General features: G+C 47.9%; 1 protein-coding gene across 1 annotated transcript in view; it reads right to left on the bottom strand.

The window, feature by feature from the left end:
- Positions 1 to 16,512, bottom strand: part of Sdk1 (sidekick cell adhesion molecule 1) — a 975,668-nt gene that overhangs the window by 263,601 nt on the left and 695,555 nt on the right. Inside the window, exons 6-7 of the mRNA XM_057765703.1 lie at positions 3,583 to 3,694; positions 1,489 to 1,679 (exon numbers count right to left, since the gene is read on the bottom strand). Of these exons, the coding sequence (XP_057621686.1) occupies positions 1,489 to 1,679; positions 3,583 to 3,694 (303 nt within the window). The remainder of the gene's footprint in view (positions 1 to 1,488; positions 1,680 to 3,582; positions 3,695 to 16,512) is intronic.

Below are 16,512 nucleotides of genomic sequence, written 5' to 3' on the forward strand. Positions count from 1 at the left end.
GACCGCAGCTGCAGACATTTTAAGAACAGACTGGTGACCGTGCAGGAAGCTGGGAAAATAAAATGTGGGTACTTGCCTCCCACTGTAATGTGCCATGTCATAATCTAGTGATAAGCTCACAAATCCCTCAGCCACAGCCCGTCAAGCTTCCATGGCTCTGATCTCCTAGTATTTAGAGAGAGGCCACTCTGGTGCATTTAGCTTCACCTTTGGCCTGTTTAAAACAAACAAACAAACAAACAAAAAAAAAACCCAAAATCTATCTCTGTTCTTACCTTTCAGTTCAACCAAAGATAACAGCCTGTACTTTCCATTTCCTATTGAGTCAAGGCTGCATGGGCTGACTTCTGAGTACAGACCAAGAGTCAGGGAGACTTAGGGAGAAGTTTGGGGCAAGAGAAAGGCCAGGAGATGCAGGCAAAGTCTGCAGTGAGGACTTAGCTCTATCTCCACCCTCAGGTTTTATGGTGGGAAGTGGTTATGGTTTGAGCATGGGATGTTCAATGGGCTTCCATGTTGCAGTGTTTGGTCTCCAGCTGGTGGTGTCATTTTGGGTTACATTGGAACTTTTGGTGGAGTTTGGTTATAGGGCACAGACCTTCAAGGGTTATAATCTAGCTAGGTCAAGCTCTTAGGGCCTTCAAGGTCCCACTGCTACAGATAGACCCAAACCATCCACCATATCTTCCTCATCACAGTGGACTGCATGCCTTGACACTATAAACGAAAGTTAAGCCTGTCCTGTCCTGAGTTGTTTCTGTCATGCGTTCTGTTCAGTGATAAGAAAAGTAAGAAGTACAGCCGTGTCTGGAAGGAACGAGGGACATTCCTACTTTGGCATTCGAAAGCAAAGCAAACGGGATTAACTTGGAAGATAAACTCAACCATACTGTCCTTTAGTGCATTAGGAATAAAGTCAGTGGGGGCCCAGGTAGGTGGCTCGGCTGTCAAAGGTGTGCTCAGCCACACCTGACCACTTGAGTCTGAGTCCCAGGATACAGGGTGGAAGGAGAGAACCCCTATAAATTATCCTGACCTCCACATGCACCCTGTGGCATATGAGCATCCCTCCCCAGACACATATACAACAAACAAACAAACACATGAATGTAACGAAAAATAAAAGTCGGTGGGGATGGAGGAGAGGCCAAGCCAGTTCACTGCAGAAGCAGGGGAACCTGCTGCACCCACATAAAAAGTCAGGCGCATCAGAAGATCATCTAGAATCCCAGCACTGGGGCTGGAGATGGCTGGATCCTGGGAGCTAGCTGGCCAGCTAGCCAAATGGCCAAACTCGGGGTCCCAGTAAGAGACCTTATCTCCAAAACTAAATTGGAGGGTAGCAGAGGAGAGACACCCGGTGTCTGCCTCTGGTTTGCACATGCGTCTGCACACACACACCAAGTCAGCCATCCTGTCTGCCTGGAGCTGTGGGTATGGAGAGCTACCCGATGTTGCAGCCAGCACCACTGCTGGTCTGAGCATTACCTATGATGGAAAGGAAGGCTCTGGCCCTGGCTGGCTCAAATGCGCTCCCTCGGAGTGTTGCCTCACACACGTACAGCCCGGTGTCTGCCGACGTTGGGTTGCTGATGGTAAGGCGCCTCCCGTAGCTGTGCAGTCCGCTTGTGAGTCGAACTCCGTTTCTCTTCCAGTGCACACTCAGCTCCTCCAAGGGCCTGTGAAAGAGCGCAAGGGCGTCGGTGACCGTGGTGCTGAATCATGTAGACAGCAGTAATAATAATTTCAGGTCTTCAGCACGAGTTGACAAAGCTAATTCTAGCAGGAACCATGGCAGGTTGAACAATGGACATTTAAAAATCAATCCAGATACAGCTGCACTCCCTCACGGCTTCCCTCAAAGAGACATTACGCTCAGGGCTATTGAGCAAGGATAGCTAATTGCGGCAGCAATGGACCATACGTGCTAATGATTCCATTTGCCCAGGAAAAGAATGCTTAAAATAAATACTACTAGGGGACCCACAGATACGTGGGAGGTGTGGCCATCTAAACTCCAGCCTGGAGTGAACAGGAAGTAAGTAGGCAGGGCATGCCTGAGACTACAAAAGAAAGGGAACTAGTTTTCCTTGGCTGCTCGGGGTATGGTAGAATATTACTCTAACCAGGCAAAGATGTGTTACATTTTTTATGCTGCAGAATATTACTTTAACAGTGTAAAGGTGTGCTACTTTTGTTTCTGCGGCATTTATTTAATTATGTGAAGTTATGTTGCATCTGTTCACCTTGCCTGTCTAAGGCACCCAATTGGTCTAAGAAAGCTGAACAGCCAATAGCTAGGCAAGAGGAAGGATAAACAGGGATGTCAGGCAGAGAGAATAAATAGGAGTAGAAATCTAGGCTAGAAATCTAGAAAAAAAAAGATGAAGAGGAGAACAAGAGAAGAATGAGGAGGGATACCAGTCAGACATAGAGAAGCAAGCAGCAAAAATTAGATACACAGAAGAATGGTAATAAGCCCCGAGGCAAAAGGTGAATAAAGAGAAACAGGTTAAGTTAAAGGAGTTAGCCAGAAAAAATGCCTAAGCGAGACAGAGCATTCACAACTAATAATAAGTCTTCCATGATTTGGGAGCTGATGGTGGCTTAAAAGAAAAAGTCTGGTACCCAGGGGCCTGGTTCATCTTTCCCCCAACAGCTTGGGTCATTTCTGCTGAGATCTCCCCAACACCAGGAGCTAAACTGAAAAGCTCCATCCACTGTAGAGGCAGTGTGAGGTTCCCACACGTGTGACACCAAGTGCCCCAGGATAAATGAGCCTGCTGCATTCGGGAGTGTGGGCTCGTGTGCCATTCTCCGTGACTGTCTCTTCACAGGAGGGTTCACACATCTGGGTTCTCTCTCTCTCATCTTAGTGTGTGAGTGGACATGTGTGTGTGAGCGTGTGTGTGTGTGTGTGCGCGTGTGCGTGCATGTGTATGTGTGTAAGCTAGAGGTAGGTCAACAGGGGTGTCTTTATCACTCTCCACCTTAGTTTTTGAGTCAGGGTCTCTCACTAACCTGCAGCTTGCAATAGAGGCTAGACTGGTTGACCAGCAAACCGCAGGGTTCCTCCTGTCTCTGTCCTTCCAATGCTAGGATTATAAAAGTGAGACGCCACATCCTGCTTTGACGTGGAGTCTAGGGAATTGAACTTGGGTTCTCATGCTTGTGCAACAGGCGCTGTACTGCTAAGCCACCTCCCTGCCCTCTGGTGCAGGTTCTGTGCCCTTTATCCGAACTGCCCAGCTATCAGAAGTACTTTGTATTTTGCACCTGTCTCCCTCTGGAGTATTTGTATATTCTGAGTGAGATGGCATGGGGAGGGGACCCCAAGTCTAGACAGAAAATTCATTTGTGCTCCATCTGTACCTTGCACACTTAGCCCAAAGGGAATTCCCTTGCCTTATTTTTAGTGCATCACTGTTTTGACTGCATCAGACACGTGCGATTGGGTTGGAATTTTCTACCGTGACTTCATATCAAGGCACAAAGTTCCAGATTTTGAAAGTATTTCAGGACCTGGGTTTTCGGCTGAGGGATGCCTCACCCATGTTCCCACTCCCAGAGCACACCCTGTACCTGGCATTGGCTATGCACTCCAAGGTAGTCTCACTGGACCCTGCAACCACACTTCTGTTGCCTGGGGCAACCACGATGACAGGGGCCATGGCTTCATGGGTGTCAGTAGCTCCTGCAGCAGAGAAAACAAAACGTCCATGGAACTCACAGAATGGAAGATGGGGTGACTGGGAAAAGACAGAAGGACCATGCAAAACCACACCACGAGGAAGCCCAGAACCTCATGAGCCCTAGAGAGAGCCTGGAGTTTGATATTTTTACATCACCCCTGGCCTCTGTAACACTGTATGAGATAGAGTCTAGGCATAGCCAGTCTTGTCTGCCGGCCACCTGTCCCCAGTGGGGACAATGTGCAGCAGCAGGGTTTGAAGGGCTTGGAATTTTCCGAAATGCTTCCTTTTATTTTTCCCCACTGATCCAAGCATTTACTTATTGAGATCACCTGGCATACCCACTGTGGCCGTTAATCTTAATTGTCAACCTGATGAGATTTATAATCACCATGGAAACAAACCACAGGGCCTGGCTGTGAGAGGGCTTCTAGGTTAGGCTGGCTGAGGTGGGGAGTCCCACACTGAATGTGAATGGTACCACCTGTGGGTTGAGGGCCCAGGCTAAAGGCAAAGGTGACAGTGAGCTGAGCACCAGCAGCCAGCCTGCTTCTCCTCTGTGGAGTTCCTGCCGTCACGCCTCCCCCACCATGATGGGCTTTCACCCTCAAACCGTGCGTCAGAATCAAGCCTTCCTCCCATAAGTTGTCCTTGTCAGACAACTTATCAAAGCAAGGAGAAAAATAACATGCCTGCCATTTTCCAGCTAGATCAACTGGACAAATACGTCACAGGTTGGAAACTCCTCTAGGCACAGAGGCCACCGGCCCTGGTGACTCCCTGGATGACTGTGTTCAGCTATCCAAGAGTTCTGCTCTCTCTGCAGTCACACTTCCCTTTGGTTTTCTGCTACATAAACACCCCGAGTCCATTCTCCGTTTTGTGAGTATCAAACTATAAATAATTTAAGCTCACTTCTGGAGACGGGAAGGAAAAAGCCATATGCATTTTTTTCTGCTTTCCCCTAAAATACGGTTAGCATCAAAATTAAATGACCACAGCAACTTTAGTAACAGTTTATTTAGGAGAAATCAAGACCAAACATTGGTAGAGCAGGGATTTCAATACAGGGTGTGGATATGAGTGGCTGGGAAGAAAAACAAATGTAAATGAGTGAAAAGCAAAATACCCTCTTTGGATCCTCACACTGAGTAGCCAGCATACTGTGGCTATGCAGAATTCAGGCTCATGGAAGGCTCTGATCCATAGTGGCCTCACACCCATGGTGAGGGGCGGTAAAGAGGACCCTCTGATCAGCACAGGTTCTCCCCAGTGCTGTATCTGGTGCTTCTTGCTTAAGGATGGAGTGGTTTTACATTAGAGGTGCATGGGAATTATAAAAAGAGGATGGGACGGCGGGACTGAGGAATTGACTCAGTAAACAAAATACTTGTCCTGCAAGCAGAAGGACCTGAGTTCGATCTCCAGACCCACGTAGAAAAGCCAGGTATGGTGGTGGTAAGCCAGACAGCCTGGCCTATGTGGTAAGTAAGACAGCCTGGCCTTTGTGGCAGGCTCTGGGCTGAGAAACCCTGTTTTTCTAAAAAAAAAAAAAGTAGATGGTATCTGAGTAATGACACCCCAAAGTTGTCCTCTGGATTCCACATGCATGCACATACATATGCACCTGCACACACTTGTACAAACACACATAAACACACACACAGAGTTGTGGCAGGAGGATCTCAAGTTCAAGGCCAGCCTAGGCTACATAGTAAGACTTTATCTCCAAAACAGAAAGAAAGAAAGAAAGAAAGAAAGAAAGAAAGAAAGAAAGAAAGAAAGAAAGAAAGAAAGAAAGTTGGTGCAAGGGAGTTGGCTCAGTCAGTAAAGTGATTGTTACACAAACACTAGGACCCTTGGGACCCCAGTACCCAATAAAAAAGCTGGGTGTGTCTCTATAATCCCAGCACTGGGAAGGCAGAGACAGGAGGATCCCTGGGGTTCCAGCCAACTATTTGACCAAATTGGTGAGCTCTGGTTCAGTGAGAAACCCTGTCTCAAAAATCAGGAGGATGATTAAGGAAGATAATTAACATTACCTTCTGACTTCCACATGCACAGACACATAAGTGCATGCACACACATCCCCCTACACATATGTACAACCATATCAGCACATAACACACACACACACACACACACACCACACACACACACACACACACACACACATACAAATAACGATAACAAAGTAGTTGGTGCAGGCAGGGCCAGCAAATACATTTTCTTAATCCTATACATCAAGTTCGTGATGGGAGATCTGTTTTCACAGACCTCTAGGTTCCCGGGGAGCTGGCAGCAGCCCTGGCCTTCCCCAACCTCTAGGCTCCTGAAGTTCCCTCTGGGACTCCCCTGGGAATCTTCCTGCTAACACCTTCCCTTAGACACTTCAGGGATGGCTCGCCAGCTGTCAGACTGTCACGAAGGCTAGCGGCTAAACTAAACACCCATCTGAGGAGCACCCAGCTTGTCACCTGTGACGTCGCTGATGAGGAGAAATGACACAGGGAACTAATATTTGCAGGTGGTTATGAGGAGTGAAGGCGAGCAGCAGGGGGGAGTGAGAGGTCACCGAGCAGCCTTCTCCCTTGTCATTAGTCACTGCACAGCCACTGCAGCAGAGAGGGAGCCTGCACCTGGCGGTGGACACCACGTGGGGAAGGTGGCTCCATCTGGAACCTCTCTTGCCTGGTCCAACCAGAGAGGCTGAACTTTAGGCACGATTGCTCGGTACTATCTTCTGAGCAGAGCAAGACCCCCTTTCCTAAGCTGCTTGCAAACGGGCCCAGCCTGATTTGCTGGCTGTTCAATGCCTTCCTAGAAGAAGCAAGTAAAGAAGGCCATGGGACATTTCTCTGAGGATCCAGTCCCTCCTGTCAGGCAGGTGTATGCAATTCTGTCCTAACTGTATGTAGCCATAGGGTCTGGGGATGAGGTATATATGGAGAAGACTAGGGGGGAGTTCCAGTCATGCAGCCTCAGGGGAGCCTTCATCCACACTGAGTACACACCTGCTTTATGGTCACCTGAGCTCCTCCCCATCATCCCTCCCATGTTCTGTATGTGAGTTCTCAGTTTGAGCTTTGGTTTGTCATTGGGACCATCACAGGAGGGTATAGACACTGGCAAATTCCCACCCCGACTTGGAGAAGCATCTCTAAACAGCAGGTGAAGCTTGGTGCTATTGGGTGACAGATGAAGCGGAAGCATCCTCCCACCCTGGGCTAAAAAGGATGCAGGGCATTTACTGGGCATCTTATTTTAAGCACACATAAATTTGCTAATATAGGGCACCCTCACTCGACGGGGGCAATGGGTTAGTGGAAGGACTTGCTCCACTCAAGGTTACCAGATGTCAGCCTGTCCTCTGTCCCATGCCCCCAATCCCTGGCTCCTGTATTCTTTCAGATGATACTATGATCACACTGGACACTTCCGAGAGAAGAAAAAAAAGAAGAAAGGAATGGATATCATAATCACAATATAGACACAAGGCCACCAGAAAAGTGAATTTGACCTGTGCAAGCATCCATAGCAAGGTCAAAGTGAGGCTTGAGGAAATTCTAATTGCAAAACCCACGTGGTTACTGTTGAAACTATAAAGCAATGCAATAAAAGGAGCATAAGTAATTGAAGTCCAGACACCCCCACAGCAAGGAGAGTGCTCATTTTATACCTTGTTCTGATGTGCTTTCTCCCTGTGAAAGGATGCTTCCAATTTTATTTATTGAGACAGTGTGTCTTGCGTAGCTCAGGCTGGGTTTGAACTCTGAGATGATGTGCTGGCAAATCGTGGTTGTCAACTTGACCATCTTGGAAGAAGGAACCTCAGTTGAGGATTAATCCCATCAGATTGGCCCATGGATGTGTCTATGGGTCATTTTCTTGATTTTTAGTTAATACAGGAAGACCCAACCTACTGTGGACGGTGCCATCCCTAGGCAGGGTCCTGGGCTGTTTAGGAAAAACAGCTGACAGTGAACCTAACAGCAAGCCAGTGAGCGGCTTTCCTCCATTGCTCCAGCCTCTGCCCCTACTCCATTTTCTGCCCTGACTTCCCTCAGTGATGGACTATGACTGGGGCACATTAGCCGAAGAAACCCTTCTTCCCCAAGTTGCTTTGGGTTATAGTGCTTATCACAGCAACAGAAAGTTAACCAGAACAAGTGACTTCAAGCTTCTGTCTATTGCTTCCACCTCTCCAGCGCTGGGATTATAGGCATGGACCACCACATCTGGTCTTATGTGGTACTGGGAGCAGAAGTCAAGACCTCAGGAATGGCAGGCAAACACTCTACCAACTGAGTTACATCCCCAGCTCTACTTCAGTTTTTTTGTTTGTTTTTTTGTTTTGTTTTGTTTTGTTTTTTGGGTTCCTGAGACAGGGTTTCTCTAACAGTCCTGGTTGTCCTGGAACTAGTTCTGTTGCCCAGACTGGCCTCGAACTCACTGAGATCTGCCTGCCTCTGCCTCCCAAGTGCTGGGATTAAAGGTGTACACCACCACTACCTGGCTAGATTTTTAATTAAAGTATATACACACAGATTTAATATACTTAATCTAAAATAGCAATCTCTTCTAAACCTTTTTAGGAATGTAATGCTATGCATCCATTGTTAGTCTTGATTCAGCAACTTTAAACATTAATGGGAATGCTCTGTGTGACAGGTGAGACTTGAGCTCACGCCTCTTCACACATCATGTGTCCTCTGTAATTTACAGGCAGGTCATTCCTCAGATCAGCATTCAAGTTCATGCCCTGGTTGCCAGGAATGCATTGTGAATTGTGTGCGTGTGTGTGTAATATTTAGTGTATTTATGTATATTAAAAGGCATATGCATATATAAACTTAAATATCATATATAGTTAATACATACACATGTGTGCACACTCCTTTTGAAAATTAAGGCGATTAGAAACTCTGGGAAAACCAAACATCTGTATAAAATAGAAGCTCGATCACTGAATACCATGAGGTCATGACGTGGGTCATCTTTGCATGGCAAAAGTAATATGAATTCTATGCACATATCTCAATTTTCATTAATAATTACACAATCAGTCATCTGTAGTCAGACTAGAAAGATGCAACTCTGACCATGGAACAGATATGTCGCTAGTTTCTTTTTTTTTTAATTATTTATTTATTTTTATTCTTTTTTAATTAAAATTTCCACCTGCTCCCCGTTTCCAATTTCCCTCCCCCATGTCACTAGTTTCAATGGTAGACAACTGTGGAGGACAGAAGGAACAGCTCAGGAGAGTGGAGGCGAGCTGAAGAGAGGGGTTTTCAATCCCCCAATGCAATAGGGAAAAAGAACTTGGTTCCCAGTAGGCTATGAAATAGGGGTGTGTGGGTTTGGATATACCACACACATACACACACACACACATACACACACACAAGTAGGCGCACATACACACAACCTTTGTGACTTTAAAATACTGTCTTTCTGTCTTTCTCTAGGACTATGTATAGAAAGTTACAATAAGCTTTACAAGCAGAAGTACTTTATCTCTGTCTGCTTCACTATCTGTCTGTCTGCCTCTCCTCCTTGTGGAGGTGGTGGAGGGTGTTGAACCTAGGCCTAGTGTATGTAAGGCAACAGTTCTACAACCAAGCCACACCCCCAGACCCTCACTGGAAAATTCTAGTCAAGTGCTCTACCACTGAATTACATCCTCAGCTCCTTTCCCCTTTCTGTTTTGAGACAAGGTCTTACTAAGTTGCCCATTCTGGTTTTGTATTCTCCCCATAGTGAATGAGCTTCCTGCTTCTATTTCCCAAGTAACTGAGACTCCAGGTCTCAGTTAAACGTCTTTATTTCTGTGATTCTGAAAGTATCTGAGATATAAGACATGTGCTCAACAAATCCTTAATGATGTATTTATTTATTATAAATAATTGGCATTGGGGGCCACAAGAAGGCTTAGCAAGTAAAGAAGCTTACAGTCCGTGCATAGTGACCTGAGTTCAATCCTTGGAACCCACGTTTACATTTATGTGGAAGCAGAGAATCAGCTCCAGAAAGTTGTCCTCTGACCTCTATACATGTGCCCAAACATATCACACACATGTATGCACACGCACACACACATACACACAAATGATGGATTTTAATAAAACATTACTTTGTAACAAGTTGCCACTGCTACTCCACCACTTTCAATGTTCTACATAACAAATCATTTTCTAAAACCCACCTACATATGTATGAAGGCCGAAAGCAAGTAAGGAGGAGAAAGAAATTCTGTCTCACTGAGTTTCCTCTGTGAAGCTGAATATGCCACTGGCTGGTTTACAGACGTCAACATGTTCAGTGACAGCCCAGGAAGACACCATCACCCCCTGGAGAGGTGGGAACAGTGAGGTACAAAGGTGCATGGCTTCAAATGCTAGAAAAACGTGTAAGAGATAACTTCAGAGCTTTGTCCCTGGGCTCACCTTCCAGCTCGTCAAACCTACTTGGAAAATTCTAAACTAGTCAGAGACCTTATCTCAAAAAGAAAATGGGGACAGCAAGATGGCTCAGTGGTGGGGTGCTTGCCTCTGAGCCTAAGGACCATCCCTGTGCCAGGGAAGTGTGTACTACCTACCCTGCCTGATTTTTTTTAAACCTGGGTTTTGGGGATCAGCCTCAGGTCCCCATGCTTTCACGGCAAGCCCTTACAGACTGATATAGACTGAGCCGTCACCTCAGCCCTACACTTTCTTTGACTCAGAGCTGTTTCCTAGGGAAAGCTCATCTTGTCTCAGCCAAAAGGAAACGGAGTAGAGCTCTCCTTTCCTAACCAGGTCTTTAATGGAAGATGTCATGACAGCTTTCTCCATTGCACCTGCCTAATCTGGTCTGGGCCTGGGGGTCTGGGGGTCTTGGGGTGAAGACAGGCTCTGCAGAAGGTCACAGAAACCAGCACCCACAGACTGGACATTTCAGAAGAAGAGAGGCAAACCCTTTACAGGAAGCTGCTGTGTGCTCAGGAATAACTTCTCACAGCAGGGGAATGACCCCAATCCCAGCCATCATTCCCCACATGAACCGCCTGACACTTGAAGAAGCTAAACGAGGAGAGGTTGCCGGGGTTACATTTAATTAGAAAGAATGTGTAAAGACTAGCAGAGACTGGGGAGATGGCTCAGTGCTTGCCTTGCAGGCCAGAGGACCTGAGTTTGATCCCCAAAACATGTTAAAAAACAGAGTGTAGGGTGAGCATGGGGCCAGGAAGACAGACAGATGCCTGGGGTTAACTGACCAGCCGATCTAGCATACTTAATGAATTCCAGGCCAATGAGAGATTCTGCCTCAAACAAACAAGATGGAGCACACCTTCGGAACAATAGTTAAGGGTCTCCTCTGGCCTCTACACGCATGTACACATGTGCAGGTGCATATACATAGGCATATACCTGTTTGTGTGTGCACACACACACACACTCACACATGCACACACACAGCAAATGTCTCAAACAGGCAAATGCAAATTTCAAGGCACTCCTAACTGCCAGGCTTCTAGGTCACTGCAGACACAGTAGGACAAATGAGAACTTCCACATTTCTCTGTAATCAGGCATAGGGCTGCAGGCCACAAAACCAGTGTACGGCATCACAGTCTGGAGATATGGGTCTTAGGAACACGGGAAGGGGTTGTGTTTGGAACTTAGATCCTGGAGGATGAGAGGAACTATTTATGTTGATGACGGGCAAGGACTATGCCAGACAGGGAGGTCAGCAGACCAAAGACCTCCCTGCTGGGCACTGCTGGGTGTGATGGAGGCACAGTGAGGGACTGGCGCTCCTGGAGCCCTGAGTAGACAGAAGGGAGGGTGAGATAGCTGTAGGGCTGGGCTCAGTCCCGGCCTTACAGAGTGTTATGAGAACTGAGCACTATTCCGAATGAGGAGCCGAAGCCACTGGAAGCTTTAGGGTAGAGCGATAGGCTATGAGTTTGTTTCAGACCCCAACCCTGACAACTAGGAGGGCATCAACTCTAAAGTGAAGGAGCCCCAGCGAGGCCAGCCAGGGGGCTGCCGAACCAGGGTAGCACAGGGATATCTCGGCCATGAAGTCTGGGTAGGTGTTAGGGGCATCTAGATTTCGGACGTTTTCAAAGGCAAGAGTCTCAGTGTTTGCTGATGGATTGGCTGCAGATACAGAAAACCATCATTTCTAAATAGAAAGACGTGGAGGAGGGGTGAGGTCAAGGCCAACTTGGGCTGGGGTTCTGTTGCTTTACAAGAAAGGTGCCTGTTAACCACAGAGCCAGCCTCTTGGGATGGCTGTTCCCCTGTCCTCTTCTCTTGTCCACTGCCACAGCAGTTTAAGGCATCTCTCCTTTCCCAGTGACTGACTGGGCTTCTGTTTCAGTACCGGGTGGTCTTAGGAGGATGCTCTTTGTCTTAAGTACCAGCATTCTGGGAACACTAAGGCCTGACTGTCCTGACGGCATGCAGTGACCTTGTGGCATGCTTACCCTTGACGATGATCCCAACCTGTGCCAACTAAGGCAAGTGGCCAGGTGACACCGGGAAGACCAGTCTTAGAAACAGACTCCTGCTTCATGTAGCCCCTTCTGAAGCTCTGCCCACACCACACTCAGGCCTCAGAGGATTCTGAGCAAGTTTTCTCTGCTCCACAACCAAGAGGCAGGTCCCAAGAAAAGAGTTTAGAGGGGCTGGGGAGCAGGCTCAGTGGGTACAGTGCTTGCAGCACAGCATGAAGATCTGGGTTTGGGTCCCCAGCACCCATGTAAAAGCCAAGTGTGGTGCCAGGTGTCTGTAACCCCCACATTGCAGAGAGGAGACAGGCAGTTACGAGCTGGCTAGTCCAGCTGAATCAGTGAGCTCTAGGTTCAGGGAGGAGAAGTCATCTCAGAAAACATGATGGCTGTAGCAGAGGCGGACATCTGAATTGACCTCTGCCCTCCACATGCATGCCCCCCCACAGGCTAGTGAACCCAGGTAGACCATGGCTCCTGACTTGGGTAAGTTACTTGACATTGTGGGGCTTCTTTTGTCTGGCCGAGTCACTGAAAACAAGCAAAAAGGTGCGTGTATGCATGTATATATGTGTGCACGAAGGATGCTTGCTAATTAGTGCTTGCTAATAGTGCCCTGGAATATTCGTGAATGTACACATGCATGTATGCGTGCAGGAAGAATGCTCACTATTAGCGCTGTATTCACTGGAACATGTGTGTATATATGCATGTGTGAATGTACAGGAAGGATGTTTACAATTAGTGCTGTGTGCGATCAGGTGATTAGTACCTTTATTATGAGGTTGAGAACAGATTCCTTACTAACACTCTGTGCCCGGATTTTCTGCATCCTGCCAGTGCTCTGTTCCCCACCATGGAGAGGGGGTTCTGAGGGCTGGCTGCCCTTTCTCCTGGAAGGCTCACTGTGTGGTCAAGACCAGGGACTGGAGCCTGCCTGGAGCTCCAAGCCCATACCATTTCCTCAAAGACTGCCACACCTCATGAAATTCATGGATGTCGTCAGGAAAAGCCCAGGCCTGGAAGAAGTGGGGTTTCCCACAGCCCTTGAGGATAGAATCCTATTTCAAATTCTCTAGTAAGCTCCCTGTCTGAAGGTCCCATTCAGTGCAGAGTGTCCCTGCAGACTCATCTCAGGAAGCCCCAGAAGCTAGTTCCTGGAGGGGAGATTGTGGGTCCTCCCTGAATCATGCCAGGCCTTCCTCTTGCTAGACCAGCCATAATGAGGTCCATTTTGTCTTCACTGAAATGATGCAGAGTCATTTGTCCCCAACACAAAACTCAACAGGTAACTTTCATTTGTGTGAAACATGCACTCTTCTTATGTCTAACTGGACCTGTTACACAAGAGGTGTCTGGCCACTCTAAAGCTCAAAGGAACATCCCGGTCCAGCTTCTCAGAAACTAAGTCTAAAGACTTCCCATCTTTGTTAAACCTTGATAAGCAAATTGCAGAGTGAAAATGGCAGGGAGACTACCAGACCCTCCGAAATCTCCAAATCTTCCCATTCAGGCTGGGAGATGTCTCAGCAAAGTGCTCGCCGTGCAAGCATGAGGACCTGAGTTCCATCCCAAGAATTCACATAAAAAGCCAGATGTGGTAGTGTGCACCTGCAATCAGTGCGGGGAGGGGACAGGAGGATCACTGGGGCTCACTTGTCCACCACCCTAGCCTACTTGGAGGGCTCTAGGCTAGAGAGAGACTGTCTCAAAAAGTAGTGGACTAGTTGGTGGTGGTGGCACACACCTTAAATCCCAGCACTTGGGAGGCAGAAGCTGGTGGATTGCTGAGTTTGAGGCCAGACTGGACTACAGAGCAAATTTCAGGACAGCCAGGGATACACAGAGAAAACCTGTCTCAAAAAACCAAAACCAAAACCAAAGGAAAAAAAAGTGTATGTGGCCAACACCTGAGGGACAATAACATCTGAAATCAATTGTCCTCTGGCTTCCAAAGGCACATGGATGGATACACAGACATATAGCATGAGTGCACACACACACACACATGCACGCACGCACACACACTTGGCTTCTTGGGGGAAGACAGAAGCACAAGCATGTTTTTAAGGACCTGGGGGACAGAGAAAAGACTTGTGGCATGACATGGTGGATGGATGTGGCATTGAGACCCATTCATCCAGGGGAATTAGGGAAGGCTTGAGCAGGAACCTGGATAGGTTTTTGTCAGCCAGCAGGGAAGGAAAGCCATTTTAAGAACAAAAATGAACCTGGGACCAGGCACATGTTTACTTTCACACAATCCCGATACTCAGGAGGCAGAGGCGGGGGACTGAGGGTTAAAGACCAGTCTAGGCGACATGGAAAGACCCTGCCTGAAAACAAACAGACAGACAGACTAGAGACTGGTCCATCTTAAAATGCATTTACTTCTTGATGGAGAGCACTCCAGTGGGGCTGAGAGTTTCTGCAGTGAGAGTGGTGGCGCAGCCTGAAGAGACTGTGCTTTACTAAGAAATGGATGGGAGCCACGTGTGTGTTCTCGTATGTGTGCACAGACACATGGCTCGGTGCACATGTGGAGGTCAGAGGGCAACCTTGAGTGTTAGTCCTTTTCCCACACTGCCTCAGTGTGTGTGTGTGCATGTGTGTGTGTATACACATGTGTGTATGGAGGTCAGAGGGCAACCTTGGGTATTGGTTCTTTTTCCCCACTGCCTCAGTGTGTATGTGTGTGCGTGTGTGTGTGCGTGCGTGTGTGTGTATACATGTGTGTGTGGAGGTCAGAGGGCAATCTTGGGTGTTGGTTCTTTTTCCCCACTGCCTCAGTATATGTATGTGTGTGTGCACATGTGTGTGTGTCTGTGTATACACGTGTGTGTGTGGAAGTCAGAGGGCAATTTTGGGTCTTGGTTCTTTTTCCCCACTGCCTCAGTGTATGTATGTGTGTGTGTACGTGTGTGTGTGTGTGTGTCTGTGTGTATGTCTGTGTGTGTGTAGGTCAGAGGACAACCTTGGGTGTTGGTCTCTGTCTTGTTGTCTTACACTGGGTCTTTTTCTTGTTGCTGCCTATGGCAAACCACCTGGCTCACTAGCATTTGGCATTCTCCTGTCTCTGACACCTCCCTCACCACAGGACTGCTGGAATTGCAGATGTGGTAATTACTGCCTCTGGTTTCATCTCACTCTTATGAGTCAAGCACTTGATCCATTGAGTCATCTTCTAAGCTCCCCTTTTGATTGAGACAAGGAGGTTTCATATGCCCCAGGCTAGACTTGAATTCATCATGTGGCCAAGGATGGCCTAGGCAAGCACTCTATCAACTGATCCACATCCCCAGTTCGGTGTCAGAGAACAGTCTCTGTAACTGTCCATCAATCTCTGTAACCATCAACGAACCAGGCAACATAGGCCAGTCTTCGGTTCTTGACCTTCCCTGGAGCCTAGCAGGAGGAGTTAAAGTCGCCCAGTGACATTGCACTTGAAGAAAACCTGGAGGCCACTCTGGGCACCAGAGGTCCCTGGAGCCACTTGCAACCTCCCTGTTTTCCTTGCCGTATGAAGAGGCCTCGGTGGGGGATGAGGTGCTTCTGTGACAGGGATGCACCTCAGAGAAACAGGTGAGTGCCTGCTCGCCACTACGAGGAGCCCAGACTCCAGAACTCTAGCTGTAACTCTGAGCCCCCAGGGTTCGTCACTTTTAAAAGACTCAGACACACACACACACACACACACACACTTTTCTAGGAACACACAGAAGTTAGTTTTTGAGGGTACAGCCATGAAAAATGTGCAGGCAGCAAGAAGGCCCGGGTCATCCCCTAGCCTCCAAGAGGTAAATCTCTTGAGGCAAAACAGGGCCCTTTATAGGGTCACGGTGAAAGCTGCAGTCAACAGTCTATAGCTGACTTCTCCCCTAACCGGAAACCACGTTCAGTGAAGGACAGACTCCTCCCACTCTTGCCTCCACCAGACTCACTTTGAGTGTATGTGTGTATGTGTGTGTGTGTGGAGGTACATGCTGCTCATGTGTGTGTCAAGACCACGAGTCAACCTCAGGTATTTATTCTTCCTCAGGTGCCATCCATCTGTCTTTTGAGGCAGTGTCTCTCGCTGCTCAGGGTCTCTTGCTGCCCATGTTCTCTGACCAGTTAGGCTGGGCTGGCTGACCATGGAGCCCCAGGGATGCCCCTTTCCCCATTCTCCTGACGCTATCTCCTGGGATTACAGGCCCTCACCACCACACCAGCCTTTCACACGGGTTCTGGAATTGAACGAGGTCCTCATGCTTGTGCAGCAAGCATGTTACCAACTAAACTGGCTCCCCAGTCCCTATTTCCACTGGTCAAGGCACACCT

The sequence above is a fragment of the Chionomys nivalis genome, chromosome 3 (genome assembly GCF_950005125.1).
Source record: "Chionomys nivalis chromosome 3, mChiNiv1.1, whole genome shotgun sequence".
Lineage (NCBI taxonomy): Eukaryota > Metazoa > Chordata > Mammalia > Rodentia > Cricetidae > Chionomys > Chionomys nivalis.